General features: G+C 42.4%; 1 protein-coding gene across 1 annotated transcript in view; it reads right to left on the bottom strand.

Moving 5' to 3' along the window:
• Window positions 1-14,947, bottom strand: part of MTHFD1L (methylenetetrahydrofolate dehydrogenase (NADP+ dependent) 1 like) — a 139,007-nt gene extending 124,060 nt beyond the window's left edge. Inside the window, exons 1-7 of the mRNA XM_026044411.1 lie at window positions 14,942-14,947; window positions 13,633-13,717; window positions 10,639-10,689; window positions 10,505-10,558; window positions 8,046-8,170; window positions 6,874-6,974; window positions 5,825-5,949 (exon numbers count right to left, since the gene is read on the bottom strand). Coding sequence (XP_025900196.1) covers window positions 5,825-5,949; window positions 6,874-6,895 — 147 coding nt within the window. The 5' untranslated portion in view covers window positions 6,896-6,974; window positions 8,046-8,170; window positions 10,505-10,558; ... (1 more) ...; window positions 13,633-13,717; window positions 14,942-14,947. The remainder of the gene's footprint in view (window positions 1-5,824; window positions 5,950-6,873; window positions 6,975-8,045; window positions 8,171-10,504; window positions 10,559-10,638; window positions 10,690-13,632; window positions 13,718-14,941) is intronic.
• Between the last annotated feature and the right edge of the window lie 10 nt (window positions 14,948-14,957).

The raw sequence follows: 14,957 nt of genomic DNA, 5'->3' as shown, positions 1-14,957 counted from the left end.
TGGGGGAGAAGGTCTCCTTGCTTGACAAATGACTAATGCTACAGGCTGGTTCAGGCAGAAGCCCCTGTAATTCCTATGAGTGCCTGCAAATGGACAGGGCAAACAGTCATTGCATCTTAACCAACTAATCCAGGCCCCCGTGTCTGGTGCAAACAGCAACTCAGCTGCCACTCCTGGAAGGCTACGTAAGTGACGCTCGGCTGTTGTGAGGTACGTTCCCCCTCATGCTGAGGAATTTGCAAGCAACTTTGGACAAGCTGCTGCAGTGATTTGTGTACCAAAAGTGCTTAGTTGAAGTCACACTTTCCCCAGCAACAGCAGGCAGCCACTGTTTGTTCACTGTGTCGTGAACAAACAGAGAAAAACAGTGATCAGCTTCAGTTACATGAGTCCAGACTTTTTCCTAACAAAAAATGATTCCTGTTCTGGCAGTTATAATTCATATACTGGAAGTCAGGTATATCATCCCATGCAAAGCCTTTGGGAGAAAGGCTAATAACTTCATACAGTGCTTAACATCATAAAACCATGATCCAGTTGAGAGCTCTATGCAACAAGCAATAATTCTGAGAAATGTCCAGCCAACATACACTGGATCAGTTCTGTCATAAAAAACTGCAATGCCAGAGCAAGGGACCTGACCAAATGCTCATCTCTATGACTACCAGTTGTAATATTGAAGAACGTTCTTAACAGTCTTAACACAATCATTTGTGAGGCCAACATTAGCACCATATTGAATGGCTAGTCATACGTATGCATAAATACATGAGGAAAAAAGAAAAACAAAACAGCTGGACCTTTCTTCTCATCTTTGCCTTGTTCTACTTCCCATAGGAATCAAGTTGCATCAGGTGACATAGAGCAGTATCCCCTGGGATGAATATATACTGATCACAGAGCCTTTCCCTGTAATTGCTCTATTGTTTTCCGAAAATGAAGTATAGAGGAAAAAAGAAAAAGGTGGAGATAAAATTGTCTATTTTATTTATTTATGTCTATTTATTTTATTGTTTTTTTTTTTTTAGTGAAAGTTTTTTTTTTTTCCCCATAAACTTGCTCAGCTTTGCTAGTGAGTTTACTGAAAACAAAATGGATGTTTACAGAATGCTGAGAATCCTTGATTGAAAATTATATGATCTCCACTGGGGTATTTTGGTTTCACTTGCAAGAAGTTCCCCTTACCCTTTTCCTTTTGGTCATAACCTATTCTTTTGATTGCATGTAAAAGACGTAAAATAAAATAAAATAAAAATAAGGCAAGCGTTTGGAGGCCTGTGCAGGACTTACCTTCTAAATCAGAAATAAATCACAGCCACTAGAGATGGAAAAGACCTATGAAATCATCACATGCAACCTCCCTAGCAAACGTCCCGCACGGCCCTAGACCGCGGATGCATCTGATCCGAACCAGATGCTGCAGGCGATCCGAGCCGAGGGCCTGAGAGGATCCTGACAGGCGCTAACGGGCAGCCACAGGGTAACCCACAGAACTGTGAGGTTGATACAACCGCCGCATCCCACCGCTCACGCGAGCAGAAGGAGCCACCAGCGTCACGGCAAACACCCCTCAACGCAACAGGCGGCGTGAGGAAGATGAGGCTGCTGCGCGAGGAGAATTCGGTGTTCTCACCCATAAGTATTTTTTCAGTTGGGAAGAGTCGTGCCAATAACTAATCCGAAACCTTACCTCATAACAAAATATGACTGTCTCCAGCAAGATTTAAGTAGAAGCAGATTAAGAAGAACCACCCATTCCCAAGACAGAACAGCAAATGTTAAAACAACAATACCGATATTCAAGCCAAGCATTTAATGATAATGATAGAGCAACGGTATATTCCAGATAATTGAAAACCTGTTTTGCCATAAGGGCTGCATAAATATTTCATTTCCCCATAGTTAAAACTGACTGTTACAAAACCCTTTTTTAAACACATAATCAAAGGAAAAAATACTTCAGTTTTTGAAACATTCTGCGATAGATACGATGAGCTACAAGCAACTGATGCAAAGGTTTTTTCATCACTCTATTCATGAAAAAAGATGATTTTATACATCAGGAATCGTGAGTGAATTGCAGCAATCCCATAACATTACGCTCTATTCTCTGTTCTCCTAGTCTTGCCCAAAATGGCAACGTGCAGTCTCTTCAGCAGGTGTGTTTGGGCCTCAGCAGCCACAGTGACACAGTGCAGCACAGGGCACTGCCTGGGGACCTGCTGTCACCTACCCCTTGCATCCCCATAGGTCTCTGCTGGGCATCTCCGCTGCAGGCTCATGCTTTGGCGTAGGGCACGCTTTAAGCTCACAAGGTGGGACACAAGACTTGAAAGGAGCAGAAATGATGCACGCAAAACATTGTGCATCATCATTAGAAACTCTCACACAGACTCCCCTTTCTTTTAATGGGATTTCACAAACAATTTTTCCATTCCTAATTATGGTTAAAGACCAACTTCTAATTCTCTTAAGAAAACCGTATAGCAGTTTTTCTAAATGAGGTTCATATATGGACTATGCATAAGACAACTTGGTTGATTTCTTCATAGGTGTTCTTGTCTTGGCAAGATAATAACCTGTCTTGGCTAATTTGAATCTATTTGATAATCTTTCAAACTACAAAGATACTCTAACACAATAAAAGATGAAGCACATTACAGCTTACAGTCTTCAAATGTGACATTTAATCAAGTTTTCTTAGTCTTTTATAAAGCACTACTACCAACTGAGATGTTCCTGAATATCCATCACTAGGTCACTCTCAAGACATCCTGCAGTCATTGTGCTTTCAAGAATAATCTACACAAAGCTTAACAGAATAACATCTTATGTATTTATCACCTATCTCCACCTAAATGCTCTTTACTCCTTTCTTCATATGTCGTTTTTAAAAACATTACATATGATGTAAAAGGCACAGCATCTCTTCACGGCAACTATGCACAGCTGTGCCAGAACTTTCTGAAATATATTGCTTTCTCTCATTAGTGATTTTATTTGAAAATTCAGGAAGCTTAAGAGTGTTAAAGGACATGACTCAGCTGTACAATTATGATTATTTTTAATAGTTAAGGGCAAGGAAACCCAAAGTGGAACAAAAGGAAACATTTATTATCTGTTCACCAGAACAAAATATAGAGCAGAGAGGAAAAAGAGCATGTAAAGTGTGTCAATTATTCCTGTGAGCCAAAGCAAGGAAAATAAAATGTCCCATTATTTATTTTATTTCCTTTTACTGACACAGAACACAAAAGACCTGCTTTAGCACAACTAGTTAAGTGTTAAGTCAGATGGTAGATGATATGATACTGCTTGTTGGCAAAGCTACCTCTACCTCAGTGCTAAACTTTTTCTAGGGTAAACCAGAACATACTGGTGTGTTGAGCTTTTTCAAAGCATTCTTGTAAAACTGCATGACTGAAGGATGCAATAAGTTGTCCAGGGCAATACAAAACCTGATCCAAAGAAACTGCGAGGTTAGTGTTACACATCCCATTAAATCAGCTGAGTTTTTATAGCAAACAGTTGTTGTTACGGTACCCTTTAGAAGAAAGAACAAATCAACAGGGCTACTCGAAGATAACACACCTGCATCAAAAATGCATTACATCATTAAGCCTGGGATTTGTGCTTCCAGTGCAAACAGGCCTGGCAAATGGATTAAGGTACAAAAGGTTCACTAGCTTTAAGTTCCATTTCTGTTTCGCTGTATATACTGCCAAACAAGTGCATCTCAATGAAGTGTTCATACAGTTAAGTGATTATGCTAGAGAACGTATCCCCAAACAGTAGGCCACAATGTTATTGCCAAGGCACTACATTCAGAGGAAGATAAAAACTAAGAGTACAAACATGTTGACAGTTAGCAGATTATGCTATGCTAAAATCAAACCATGAGCTGTCTTTTTCTTTTTTTTTTTTTCTCCTCAAAAGTCTTGGAAAAACCTCTACATAGACTAGTCTATTTACCTACTTGAAATCCAAACGAAACACTTAGGCAAAATCTTGTGGGCCTTTGACCTGTTTTTACTTAATTTCACCAAAACAAACTAGGCTTTTAAGCTAACGAGAGAAAACAGATTTGTATCGCTGGTTATAATCACATTACTTAACAGCAGTGCCTAGCTGTCTGATATGAAAGCTGCCCTTGGTTTCTGGCTGCTGGGAATCGGGTAGGGGGCCATCTCGTGGGCGCGCATTAGATTTTATCCCGGAGCTCTTCCTTGCAGAGCTGCGCGCAGCCAAGTCCATCAGCGCTTTGGGGGCTCTTGGTGACGCTGGGCTCCAGGCCTGGAGCTAGGAAAGGGAAAGGTAAGCTTCCCTAGAGCTCTGCTGATTAGACCTGCAGACAAAGCAGCAACTCCTTTGTCGCCAAAAGTCAAAATGAACTTGGGAAGAGTGATGTGTAAAGCCTCAAAGTTCTTCCTGCTTAGGCCTCATACTCTGTTTCCCATCAGTGACCTGCTGTGAGAGGTAAGCCATGGGGAATGCCAAGAAGCGAGGCATGATTATAGGGAAGCATCTGGATGGAAGGCAACAGATCTTTCTGCAGTATATGGGCAGCACAGCACAAGGAGCTCTGGCCTGGCCTGAATCCTGTGCTGTGAACCAGTGAAAACACCTCGGACTACCCTTCTCACAGATTCCCTAGCAGACAGTAGGCCATAGGCACAAACACGAGCCATGGGAAATAACTGAAGAGTGAAACAGAGTACAAAGTTTATAGTGCTTCCATCCCTGAGAGAAGCATATGTTTCCTAGGAATTGTCAGTCACTTAAAGCGCAGGAACGAGACAAGCCTAACCAAAACACCAGCAGCTGTGAAAACACAAGCTTGCCAAAGAACCTTCTATCACAGCTGCTCAAATGAATGCAAATGTACCTCCTCATTCTGCTCTTGAATTCAAACGCGGAAAGTTGGACAAAATGGTTTTGGCTTGGCTGCCACCTTGCGGCATAAATACGACAGAACATTTTAGTCGTTGGACCTTACACTCGCACATCAATTTGGAAATGAAGCTTCTGAAATAATGTGCACCTCCTCTGGAGCTGTAACTAGGGTCTGCACTGCAGGTTGAATTGGGAGCCTGGGCATGTGCACCAAGGGCAACACATTCCCGCTTACATTACTGTCTCAAACACGTATGAGAGGTTAAAGGATAAACTGGGAAGTCTGACAGGAGGTTGTACCAACTTCCAGACTATTGCTAAATGCACTGCAAAAGGCACCCAGAATGTATAAATTAAATCCTTCAAATTAAATCCCAGGAATTTCACTGGGTCCTTTTCCTTTTTTTTTGTTTTTCAAGGCTAAAGAAAAGATCTAGGTCCTTTTGTCCAAAAAGAGGTACTTGCAAAATTTGTCAAAACCCAAATTGAGTATAGGTAACTTTATAAAGATCAGTATGTGAGAAGACAAGAAGAAAGCAGGAGTTGCTTGCACTGAAGGAAAGAAAATGGGTTATCTGAAGATGTTCATACTAAACTTCAGGAATTCTCTCTCTCCCACAGCTACAGCCAAAGAATGAAGTTCACAGCTCCTGCTACACATAGGGTATTCTGGTAGAGAATATATGGATCATCTATTTGCCTGAGTAATGAGTTTTGAACAAGCAGGAAGGACGAAAAGTGTCCTAACCCAGCCTGGCCACTGGCCAGCTCAGGTGCTGCTGTGCCACACGCTCTGGTTACAACCCGTGCAGAGGCCTCCCTTCTCGTGAAGGACAAGCCAGACCAGCACGACCCTTGCGGACAGACACACCAGTCAGACACAGATGTTGGGTGATCCCCAACTGTTTGGAAGGTGGAAAACTGCACTCACCTTTTTCTGGAGCCGAGGACTTTTCCAGTGGCAGCTCATGGTCATCGCCCCTCTCCGGTGCAGCAGGCACTGCAAGGAGGCTCCCAGGGCCCCACTGGCTCCCACCAGCAGCACTTTCTTTCCATCTGCATGACACAAGGCAAGAAAGTCACTGATGTCCCCCTCTAACCAAACTCCAAAGGGATCACAGACTTAGAGCATTTAATTGAATTGTCCTTCTTCCTTCCATTCTTTTCACTTAGGCTGTGTGTGTGTGTGTGTGTATATATATTATATATATATTTTAAGGCAATAGAAAGAACTCAATCACTGCAATACATCTCTTGAGCAACCATGCTACCTACAGCATTAAAGGCAGCTCTTTCAGAGTCTACGAAGTAATACACAGCTAGAGGTTTTAAGCTGTGTCATGGTCATTCTTGACTTCAAGCAACCGGATCTGTCTTTCCTGGTTTTCTGCTTATTTTGTTTTCACGTATCTTTTCATCCATATTTGTAGCTAAGTATATTTTGCCACATGTTTACAGCTCAATTACATAAATCCCTGTCTCAATAAATCAGAATCACCACAAGACAGACTATTTCTGAGACACTACCTTAAACTAGCTCTGTATTTACAATAGCTGTAGACTTGTTTACATTTGCCATTTCAATGTGGACATTTATATAATATAGCCCAAACCAAAAGATTCATCTGTTAGTTATCTATAGGCAAACCTGGATTTGTTCAAATATTAACCCTGATCAAAACTGGCTTATGAAATCTCTACTTTTGGTTCTAGAGATGGCTTGAGTGACTTCAGCGAGACTGAGCTTGCTGATGGCAAGTAATCCTTACCCAGTCTACAAATACTGTAAAACTGTAAGACGTGTTTCTGAGAATATTCCCTTCAAATACTGCTGAGGTTCTTTACCAGAAGGAAACAAGTATGTTAAAGGTGGGAAAACGAAACAAAACAGAAGAAACAAAATGAGATTATATTTGTCTTAGAACTACTACCAGGTAAAAAAGATTTCACTAATGTTACAATTATCACACATGGTCTCACCTAAATTTTCCAGAACTTCCATCACAGCACAGGCAGTAGGAGAAACTAAGCAGCCAAAGACATCCCCATGTATCAAGCATCCTAAGTTTACATCAGATAAGCTGCAATGCAAAAACTTGGGAATTAAAAAAGTACGCAATACAAATCCTCAATATCACTCCTGTGATTAGCTATTATCTATATAACAACAGAGCAAACATGCCTCATATAAGTAAATCCTTCAACAGTGAGGTATTGTGGCTCACTTGCATCATCCTGTATTTTAGACAAACACCGAGCCCCAAGAAATAGCAGCAAAGGGGGAGGCGAGTTAGAATAAATAAGTGCACAAAACACGAACAACATGTTACTCTTTGCGGTAGGTTAGCCACAGCACATATGAAAAATAATAACAATAACTTCTAAGCTGCTTTCTGTGGAATCACATCAGCAAAGTGGAACCAGAGGTCCTTTTGGACTTGCTGAGGAGAATTCAGATGTCTCTGCACAGCATTCTCTGATATTATCTAAATTCCTCATTCTCTGTCAATCTCCAAGAGATATGGAAATATGTCAAATATGTCAGTCTCCAAGATAATGGAAAATGAACTTATTTGCAAGATTTTCAGATTCCACTCTGAACAAATAGAAATGGAGAAGGGGAAAGAAATGATAGACAGAGGTCTGCAGTTGAGAGCAAGAAAAATGCAAAGGGCCAGAGCAGCAAAACAGTAGCCCAGACATCTAAAATAAGTCAGTGAACTCTTCAGGCAGCAGTGTAACTCAAAACTGATTAGAAGGTCATGCTAATGGATCCAAATATTATTGCTGTCTTCCCCACTGGCAGCAAGTGCTGTAGCAATTTTAAACCTTCCATGCAACTTTTCCATTAATCCCAGATGCAGAAACCATGTTTGAGTGGGACTGCTGATTTTATTACAGAGTATTGAAATATTTTAAGCATATCAGTAGCATTTGTTATTTCCACGCAAGGACCGCTTCCTGAATATACAGTACACGAAGATTTAAAAACATAGTCAAAAGAACTTCTGACACACTTAGAGCCTCCTTTACCCACTCACTAACACAGCTAGATGCAATGACTGAAGAATCCATTAGCAAATGGGAAAAATTGATTTTACAGAGCAATGAGCCTTGCTTCTGCTAATATTATTTCTCACTGCTTCACTTACCCATCCACATCCTTCTCTGGTTTCACGGCATTTAATACCTTGCTGCTAAATACGCCTTCTGGAAGGTCAAGAGCAAGGCCCTGCACATTAGGATCCTCATTAAGTTTCAAGATTTCATCAACAACCTAGGAAATTAATAAAATGCTTTAAAAAAATAGAACAGACAAAAGATGAATACTACAATATAAAAACAAACCGCCTGTTTCTGTGGAAGAAACCGATGACTATTTGTCTGAGGACCACATTGCTCACATTTTCACTTTTCCAGAAATAGACCCTGGGGCACAGCTGCAACATTAAGCAGTAAAAATGGAGGAAGAAGTGGACAAAATCTGAACGCTGCTCTAGGGAAAGTCTCTTGTCTATAAAGGGACCTTCCCCTGTATGCAAGAAGCTCTCCAAATAGTCCAGTTTCATTCTGATAGCTGATGAGTCAGTGTCTTCTTCACAGTCCACCTCTCACTACTCTTGGTTTTCACAGTTCATTCAAAAGCAGTCTGCATATTTAGTCAGTCCTGCATGTTACAAAGACCACAAAATATAGCTATTGTATTGAACCACTCCTAACAATTTACATCATTTTAGTCTAGCACATATTTTACTGGAAGTGTCTCTTCAAAACAAGACAGCCAAAATTAAACTTAATTTTGCATAATGCTGAAATGACGATTGAATTCAAACAAAATTCAACACAGAAACATGGTGGAGTTAAAAATACTAGAAGGCCAAAGTGTATTTATATGATAACTCATTCCACACACACTAGTTCAAGAGGGATGCAACTTATTTTTTATAATTAACTTATGGTCACTTGTGCCTCCCTTCGATATTATTGCAGCTTTTACCTGAAGAAGGAATAACCTGTTTGCCCTGGTTTATATTTCCTTGGTCTATCAAATTAAGCTACTCTGAATCTCTTAAATAATTTTATTATATAATAAAATTATTGCAAAACCAACACTTATATTTTCCCAAGCACAGACGAGGGGATGTTAGCATGCATTACCACTAAGAGAATACAAATAAAGTTGTCCTAAGAACAACTACATGAAAATGAGAAAGAAAAAATCATCTTTTTTTTTTTTTTTTAATAGTATATTTAAAAGTTCTCAAAGTGCTCAGCTCCTAAGAAGTTGTATAATTTAATTGGGTTAATATCCAACAGAAAGCAAACATAGGAGGTTTTCCCCACAGCTAATGGCCTGCCTCCCCACCACACTCTGCATATTAACTCTTCTGTGTAACTGGGAACTATATTGCTCAAACATCCCCCACACAGTCAACATTACATCATGGGAATTTGGTAGGAATTAGAGGGTCTACAATGCTCCAATCAGAGAACTTCTGCTCCTGTTAATGAAGACTGTACCAGTATTTCACCGGTAGGCAGATATCCCTTATTCTGCTGACTTCTGAAATATATACTCAACCCCCCTCCATATATTTTTATATATTAAATGTACATAATATGTACATAAATATTAAAGACAACATAGTAACCTGCATGTTGTGAACTATGGGACCACAAGAAGGCAGCACAAATCATCTACCTTTTAGTTTTATGCTTTAGCTGGAAAAAAAGAATTAAGCAGAACAGAGAAGTCATGCGACAAAAGAACTTGTACGAGTGGTTTTACTGAATTCCTAATCTTAACTATTATAATTTCTGTTAAAATGCATAAAAATTTCCTTGAGCTTTTGGCTGTTAGAGACCACTTGAGAGCCATAGGGCTTGTACATATCCCAGTCGGAAGAAATAATGAATGTATATGTCAACACAGACTGAAAATGTCTACATTCCATTTAAAAGTACGGATGCTGTGGAGTCTATATACATCTATTAAAAGAAACAAAGTTCATATAAAGCCTGAACCTTAGGCTTTATTTATAGAAATCTCATTCCTGTTTCCTGGGAAAATATTTTAATTAAGTTTTCCATTATCTCTGCACTTAAATTTACAACTATGAATCCAATATAACGTATTTAACAAAGTTAGAATTTAGTCTTCTGACAATTTGGTGAGAAGGGAAGGGAAAGTACTTCCTAGTACTCATTTTAAACGCTATATCATCAATAAATAGGCAAAATATTTCCAGAAAAAAAAAAAAATCTGCTCTAATTTCCTTGAATAAACCCTGGCGTGGAACCAAGAGATCCATAAATAGCGACAGGATGACAAGAGCCACAGCGGGAGATGGGGTGTCAGCGGGGAGGCCTGGGGCCCCGGCCGCCTCCGCTGCGAAACGCACCCCGAAACGCGCCCGGCAGCCGGCACGAGAACAGCAGCCACCCCAACGGGCCGTTCCCTTTGCTCCACGCTTACCAGAGACAGATGATACGCGCTACTTAACTAATCCCCAAGCCTAATCTGCGTTAGCAGAGAGGGGTTTAAAGTTAAGCATGAATATAAGTTCAGAACGAAAGCACAAGTGAAGAGCACTTCAGGTCCCGCCGTTACCTCATCTGTGGTGCTGCCTTCGGGAAGAGAGATGTGGATAACGCGTAGGCCGACCTGCCAGGAGGAAACAACACTTGGAATTATCGGGGGCAAACAGCTCGTGCTTAGGAACAACTGTATGGGCAAAAGGTTACCTCGTCAGCAAACTTCTTGTTTACTTCTTCGACCAAATGATCATTATGTGCCTTAGGGGAACAAAACAGAAACGACGTTTTAAAATAATAAATTTATAGTTTGATGACATGCTCTAAGATACAGGACTATGTAAGAAACATGCAGTGAGGATGTTTACAACTACTAGTATTAAAAAAAAACAGAAAATCATCTGGTAAATTTGTTTTGGTGTGACTGATTCAAATCTGTGTTTGAGTTTTAAAAATAAGAGTGGGCATTTCCTTAGTGCAAGTCTATCATTTAAGCACAACGCCAGGCTGTGTCTGGACATACAGCTCTCCATACCTCCTCCTAGCAAACAAGAAATGGACAGAGGCAAGCGAAGCATTTGCTGCACATTGTCTAACACACTATCTAACACCACTGGTTTACCTCAGCACCAAAAATGATGCAAATCATACATCCCACATACATAACAGTGAGTCTTTGTTTTAGAAGGAAGACACGTTATTAAGTCCTACCAAGTACCATCAGACACTTGCCCTGCAATGAAAGCTTGTCCTGGGCTGGTTTACCTAGGACCAGCTCCACCTCGTTCAGCAATCCTCTTCCCCTATGGTCCCTGCTATTATTTGCATTGCATTAACTATTACATTTGATTTTTGATTACTACCTACTCTTGAATTTTAGAAGGCTTTTGAAATATTTTCATATACTGTAATAATGAAACAGAGAATTTGATATCCAGAACTAAAAACTTCCTAGCAACTCATCCTTACTAGATGAGTAAGATTTTGACTTCACTTTTAAAAACGTCATTATTGTTTCTTAAGAAAATGAGTAACACACTTCATTTTTAAAATATATTACTACAGTGATAAGTGTTTTCCACTCTGGACATCAGAATTGAAATAAATTGTTGAAATTGAAATAAAAGGGTTTATGGCAGCTTCATTCTACATTATTTTTCCTTTTTCATTGAGGATTGCCAGTAACTTTCAGTCACTTAAGGAATTTTGGTTCAGTTTACCAACCTGTTAATTCCAGATGCTTCGAGACTGTTCACATTGAGAAAACAACACATAAAAAGGACAGAGTGCCCTGAGAGGGACAGCGACTGACCCCACAGCTTCAGTAGGGCAGGGCGCAGGGTCCAACTCCCTGGTTCCCCCTTAGGGCCCACCTCACCTTCCCAAGCCCAGCAGCAGCTGCATCCCTGGCACCTCTCCTGCTCCCTACACCTGGCACTGGGGCAGGGGGGCACACAGGCTGCTGCAGTGGGGACACAAGCAAAGCCAACGCAGAGCAGCTCCAGCTCGTACCTGCATCAGTCAAAATAGCAATTCAGGCTCAGATCATTTGAGGGTAAAAGAATGCAGCGAAGACTGTTTTCAGAGCAGAGATGCAGGGTCCCTATGGAGAGCTGCTCTGGCCTCCCTGCCCAGAAGCACAGCATCTAGAGGCTAACCCAAGCCTTGTCTGCAGCAAGAAATACGCATTTTATGCAGGTTTTGCTTCAGTGCTCAGATGCAGCCTCGAGCTGGACAGCTGGTGAACATCCGCTGGGTTAACTCTGTCCAGCAGGAAGCCGGTGCACATAGTCTGCAGCCACGTTCTTGGGGATTAGGGATAATGCAAACCAAGGAGAGCAAAAGGGGGACACAACAGGGATGTTCACTTAAAGCGCACACATGATCCAAACTGCAACATTAATGTAGACACATCCTAAATTATATACACAAGCAGGAGCCTTCCTCTCCTCACATAACACTTGGAAGTGGGTCACTTCTCTAATCCAGCTCAAGAGGATGGAGACAAGAGTGGACGGGGACAAAATAGGAGTGAGAAACAGTGAGAGAACAGGATTATGTCTTTATTCTTAGATTTACAGCCTTAGGGGGTTACTTGAAATGGATACCTGAACATATAGGCTGAGGTGGGAAAGCTACCTGAGATGGTAAAGCTTTCCCACTCTGTGTCTCCAGAAAATCACTAAAATAGAGTGAGCACATTGCTCCTCAGGTTTACTGCTACTTTCTACATCTTATTTGAAAATTAAAAGCTTACTGCTACAAAGATGCAGTCCACCCCAATTCAAGGCCAACGAGACAGCCCTGGGAAATGCAAGAACGTCTCTGCCTGCACAGGTCTGGGTTCGCTCGGAACAAACTGACGGACGTCTCCAATTTCCTGCCTTGAAGCCGTATGACACCTCAAGTGAAACAATTCCCAGCTTTGCAAGGAAAGCGATTCTCACCTACAAGTTTATTTGGAATTATTATCCCCCAAATATACACTGAAGATAGCAGCAAAACAAGTCTCAGTTATCCAAAGAGATTTTTCCAACTTAGCAAGCTGCTGCTTAAGACACTGACAACATTTCTCACATGGGGCATTTATTGCACAGACCCTTTTCAGCTCACTGGGAACTTTCAGTATGTTTCTCCTTTAATTCGAATAGCAGTAATACACATGTAAGCTACAGCAATCCAAGGAAAAAAAAAGAGATGTTTGCAGAAAGATGGAACACCTTTTATTAGTCCTACTAATATGATCTGGAGGAAGCAAAAAGAGGACCAGGTTTTCAGACACAACCCCCTTTCTCAGGACTGCAGGAAAAAAAAAAAGAGAGAGAGAAGACAAAAGAGTTTTAACCCGGCCTGATTTTATCAATTAACCATTATCAATGTGACAGAAAAGGCAATAAAAGGCAATTGGTGCTAACAAAGGAGAAGGGTGTGTTTGCAAGGGGAGGAAGGGGAATTGTAGCCTTCTAGCACTCTAGCACTTTTCCACAGTGGGAAACTTGCTGCTGTGGGTGCTTCAGGCCTGGAGAAGAGCTCCTGGGAGGAAAGATCCTGAGACTTCTTCCTCAGAGGGCACTGATGGGATTACCTCTTCCTACTGCTGTGCTTGAATAAGAGTCACTTTCTGCACCATGTGTTTACAAATTTCAAACAAAAATTTCCTGCAAAGTGATCTCTTGCAGCAGCTGAAACTCAGCTATACTTTACCTGAATAATGGCTAGTGTTGGCTCCAGCCGAGGGTTTTCTCTCTTCAGGGAGGCCAAGGCTTTTTTTGCATTCTCAGTGATTCTGCTGCAACACAGTAATAACACAGGCAAGTCTTTCACACAAAATAAAAGAGGTCAAAGCCATGAGTCAGCAGAGACCAATGCTAGTTAGCAGCACTGAACTCATGCTTAGGAGCATAGCTACATACCAACTTTGTGGGGTGGTGCCTGGCAGCCAGACACAGAAAAACTCCAGTAGCAGCTCAAAACCATCTCTGTTTTCTAACTCTGGTTACCACTGCTCCAACACGCCCTAAACTTTCTTGGTAGCCTGCGTTATTTCATGAGAAGGCTTGTCCAGCCCCACAGTGCAAAGTTCAGCACAAAATCACCGCCGCGAGGCCCAGAGCTCCGTTTGGCCACATACTTTGTCTCTGAAACACTGTCCATGCAGAGACAGAGCAGTTTTTTTCCGCTTAAGCTCCGTTATACCCAAGGCGACTGCAGCGTATCCAGACATCCTGGAAGCGGCCGAGGCGAAACGGCCGCTTTCAAGGCTGCCATTCAGGGCTGCTGGCAGCGAGGAGACAGAGACAGCTCTGTCTGCAGTGCCGCTTCTTGGAAAAACCACTGGCAGCCACCAGGTGCTGGGAATGTTTTCTGGAAAGCTTTTTGGCAAAGTAGCTGCTGGCTCTTCTCTGCTGCTTCTTCCACATACGTGCAACAAGCAAAAGCAGGGAATTCGGGAGCACTAACTACCTCTGCATGTGGAAGCCTCCCCAAAAGGTGACGATTTGTTGTCCCCTCTACATCGGCGGGCAGGAAAAGCTGGGAAAAGAACAACTAGACGAGTTTTGCTCCTTTACCCCTTGGCATAAGTGAAAGGCCAATTCAGGTGAACATCGTGGCGGGCAAAGTGTAGTTTGACGAGGGGGGCCGGGGAGAAGCGGCATCGCTTCCCTGCGCTTCCCAGCGCCATTCCCGTGCCCGGCCTCACCTGTCCCGCCGCGTCCCTCTTTGTTCCGCTTTCCCCGCCAGCGCGGCCTTCCAACAAAGACGCGGCCGCAGACATGCCCGCCGCCCCTGCCCGCCACGGCGAAACGCGCATTATCTGCGTACGGCAGCGGGCACCCTTCACGGGAGCGCCGCGCACGGGCGGAAAACACCCCCGCGGCGCAGGGCAGGATGAAAATAAAGACCGCGGCAGCGGCGAAGCGGGCACAGCCGCGCCGCAGCGCCCGCCTCCCCGCGCACCTCCCCGCGCACCTCCGCGGTTGCATCAGCCCCACGTGCGCCGCGCGCCGCTTACCGCGCGGCCGCTCCGC

The sequence above is a fragment of the Nothoprocta perdicaria genome, unplaced genomic scaffold (assembly GCF_003342845.1).
Source record: "Nothoprocta perdicaria isolate Ctin4 unplaced genomic scaffold, notPer1 scaffold_36, whole genome shotgun sequence".
In the NCBI taxonomy this organism is placed as follows: domain Eukaryota; kingdom Metazoa; phylum Chordata; class Aves; order Tinamiformes; family Tinamidae; genus Nothoprocta; species Nothoprocta perdicaria.
The sequence above is the reverse complement of the archived record's forward strand: the minus strand, read 5'-3'. Positions and strand labels throughout refer to the sequence as shown.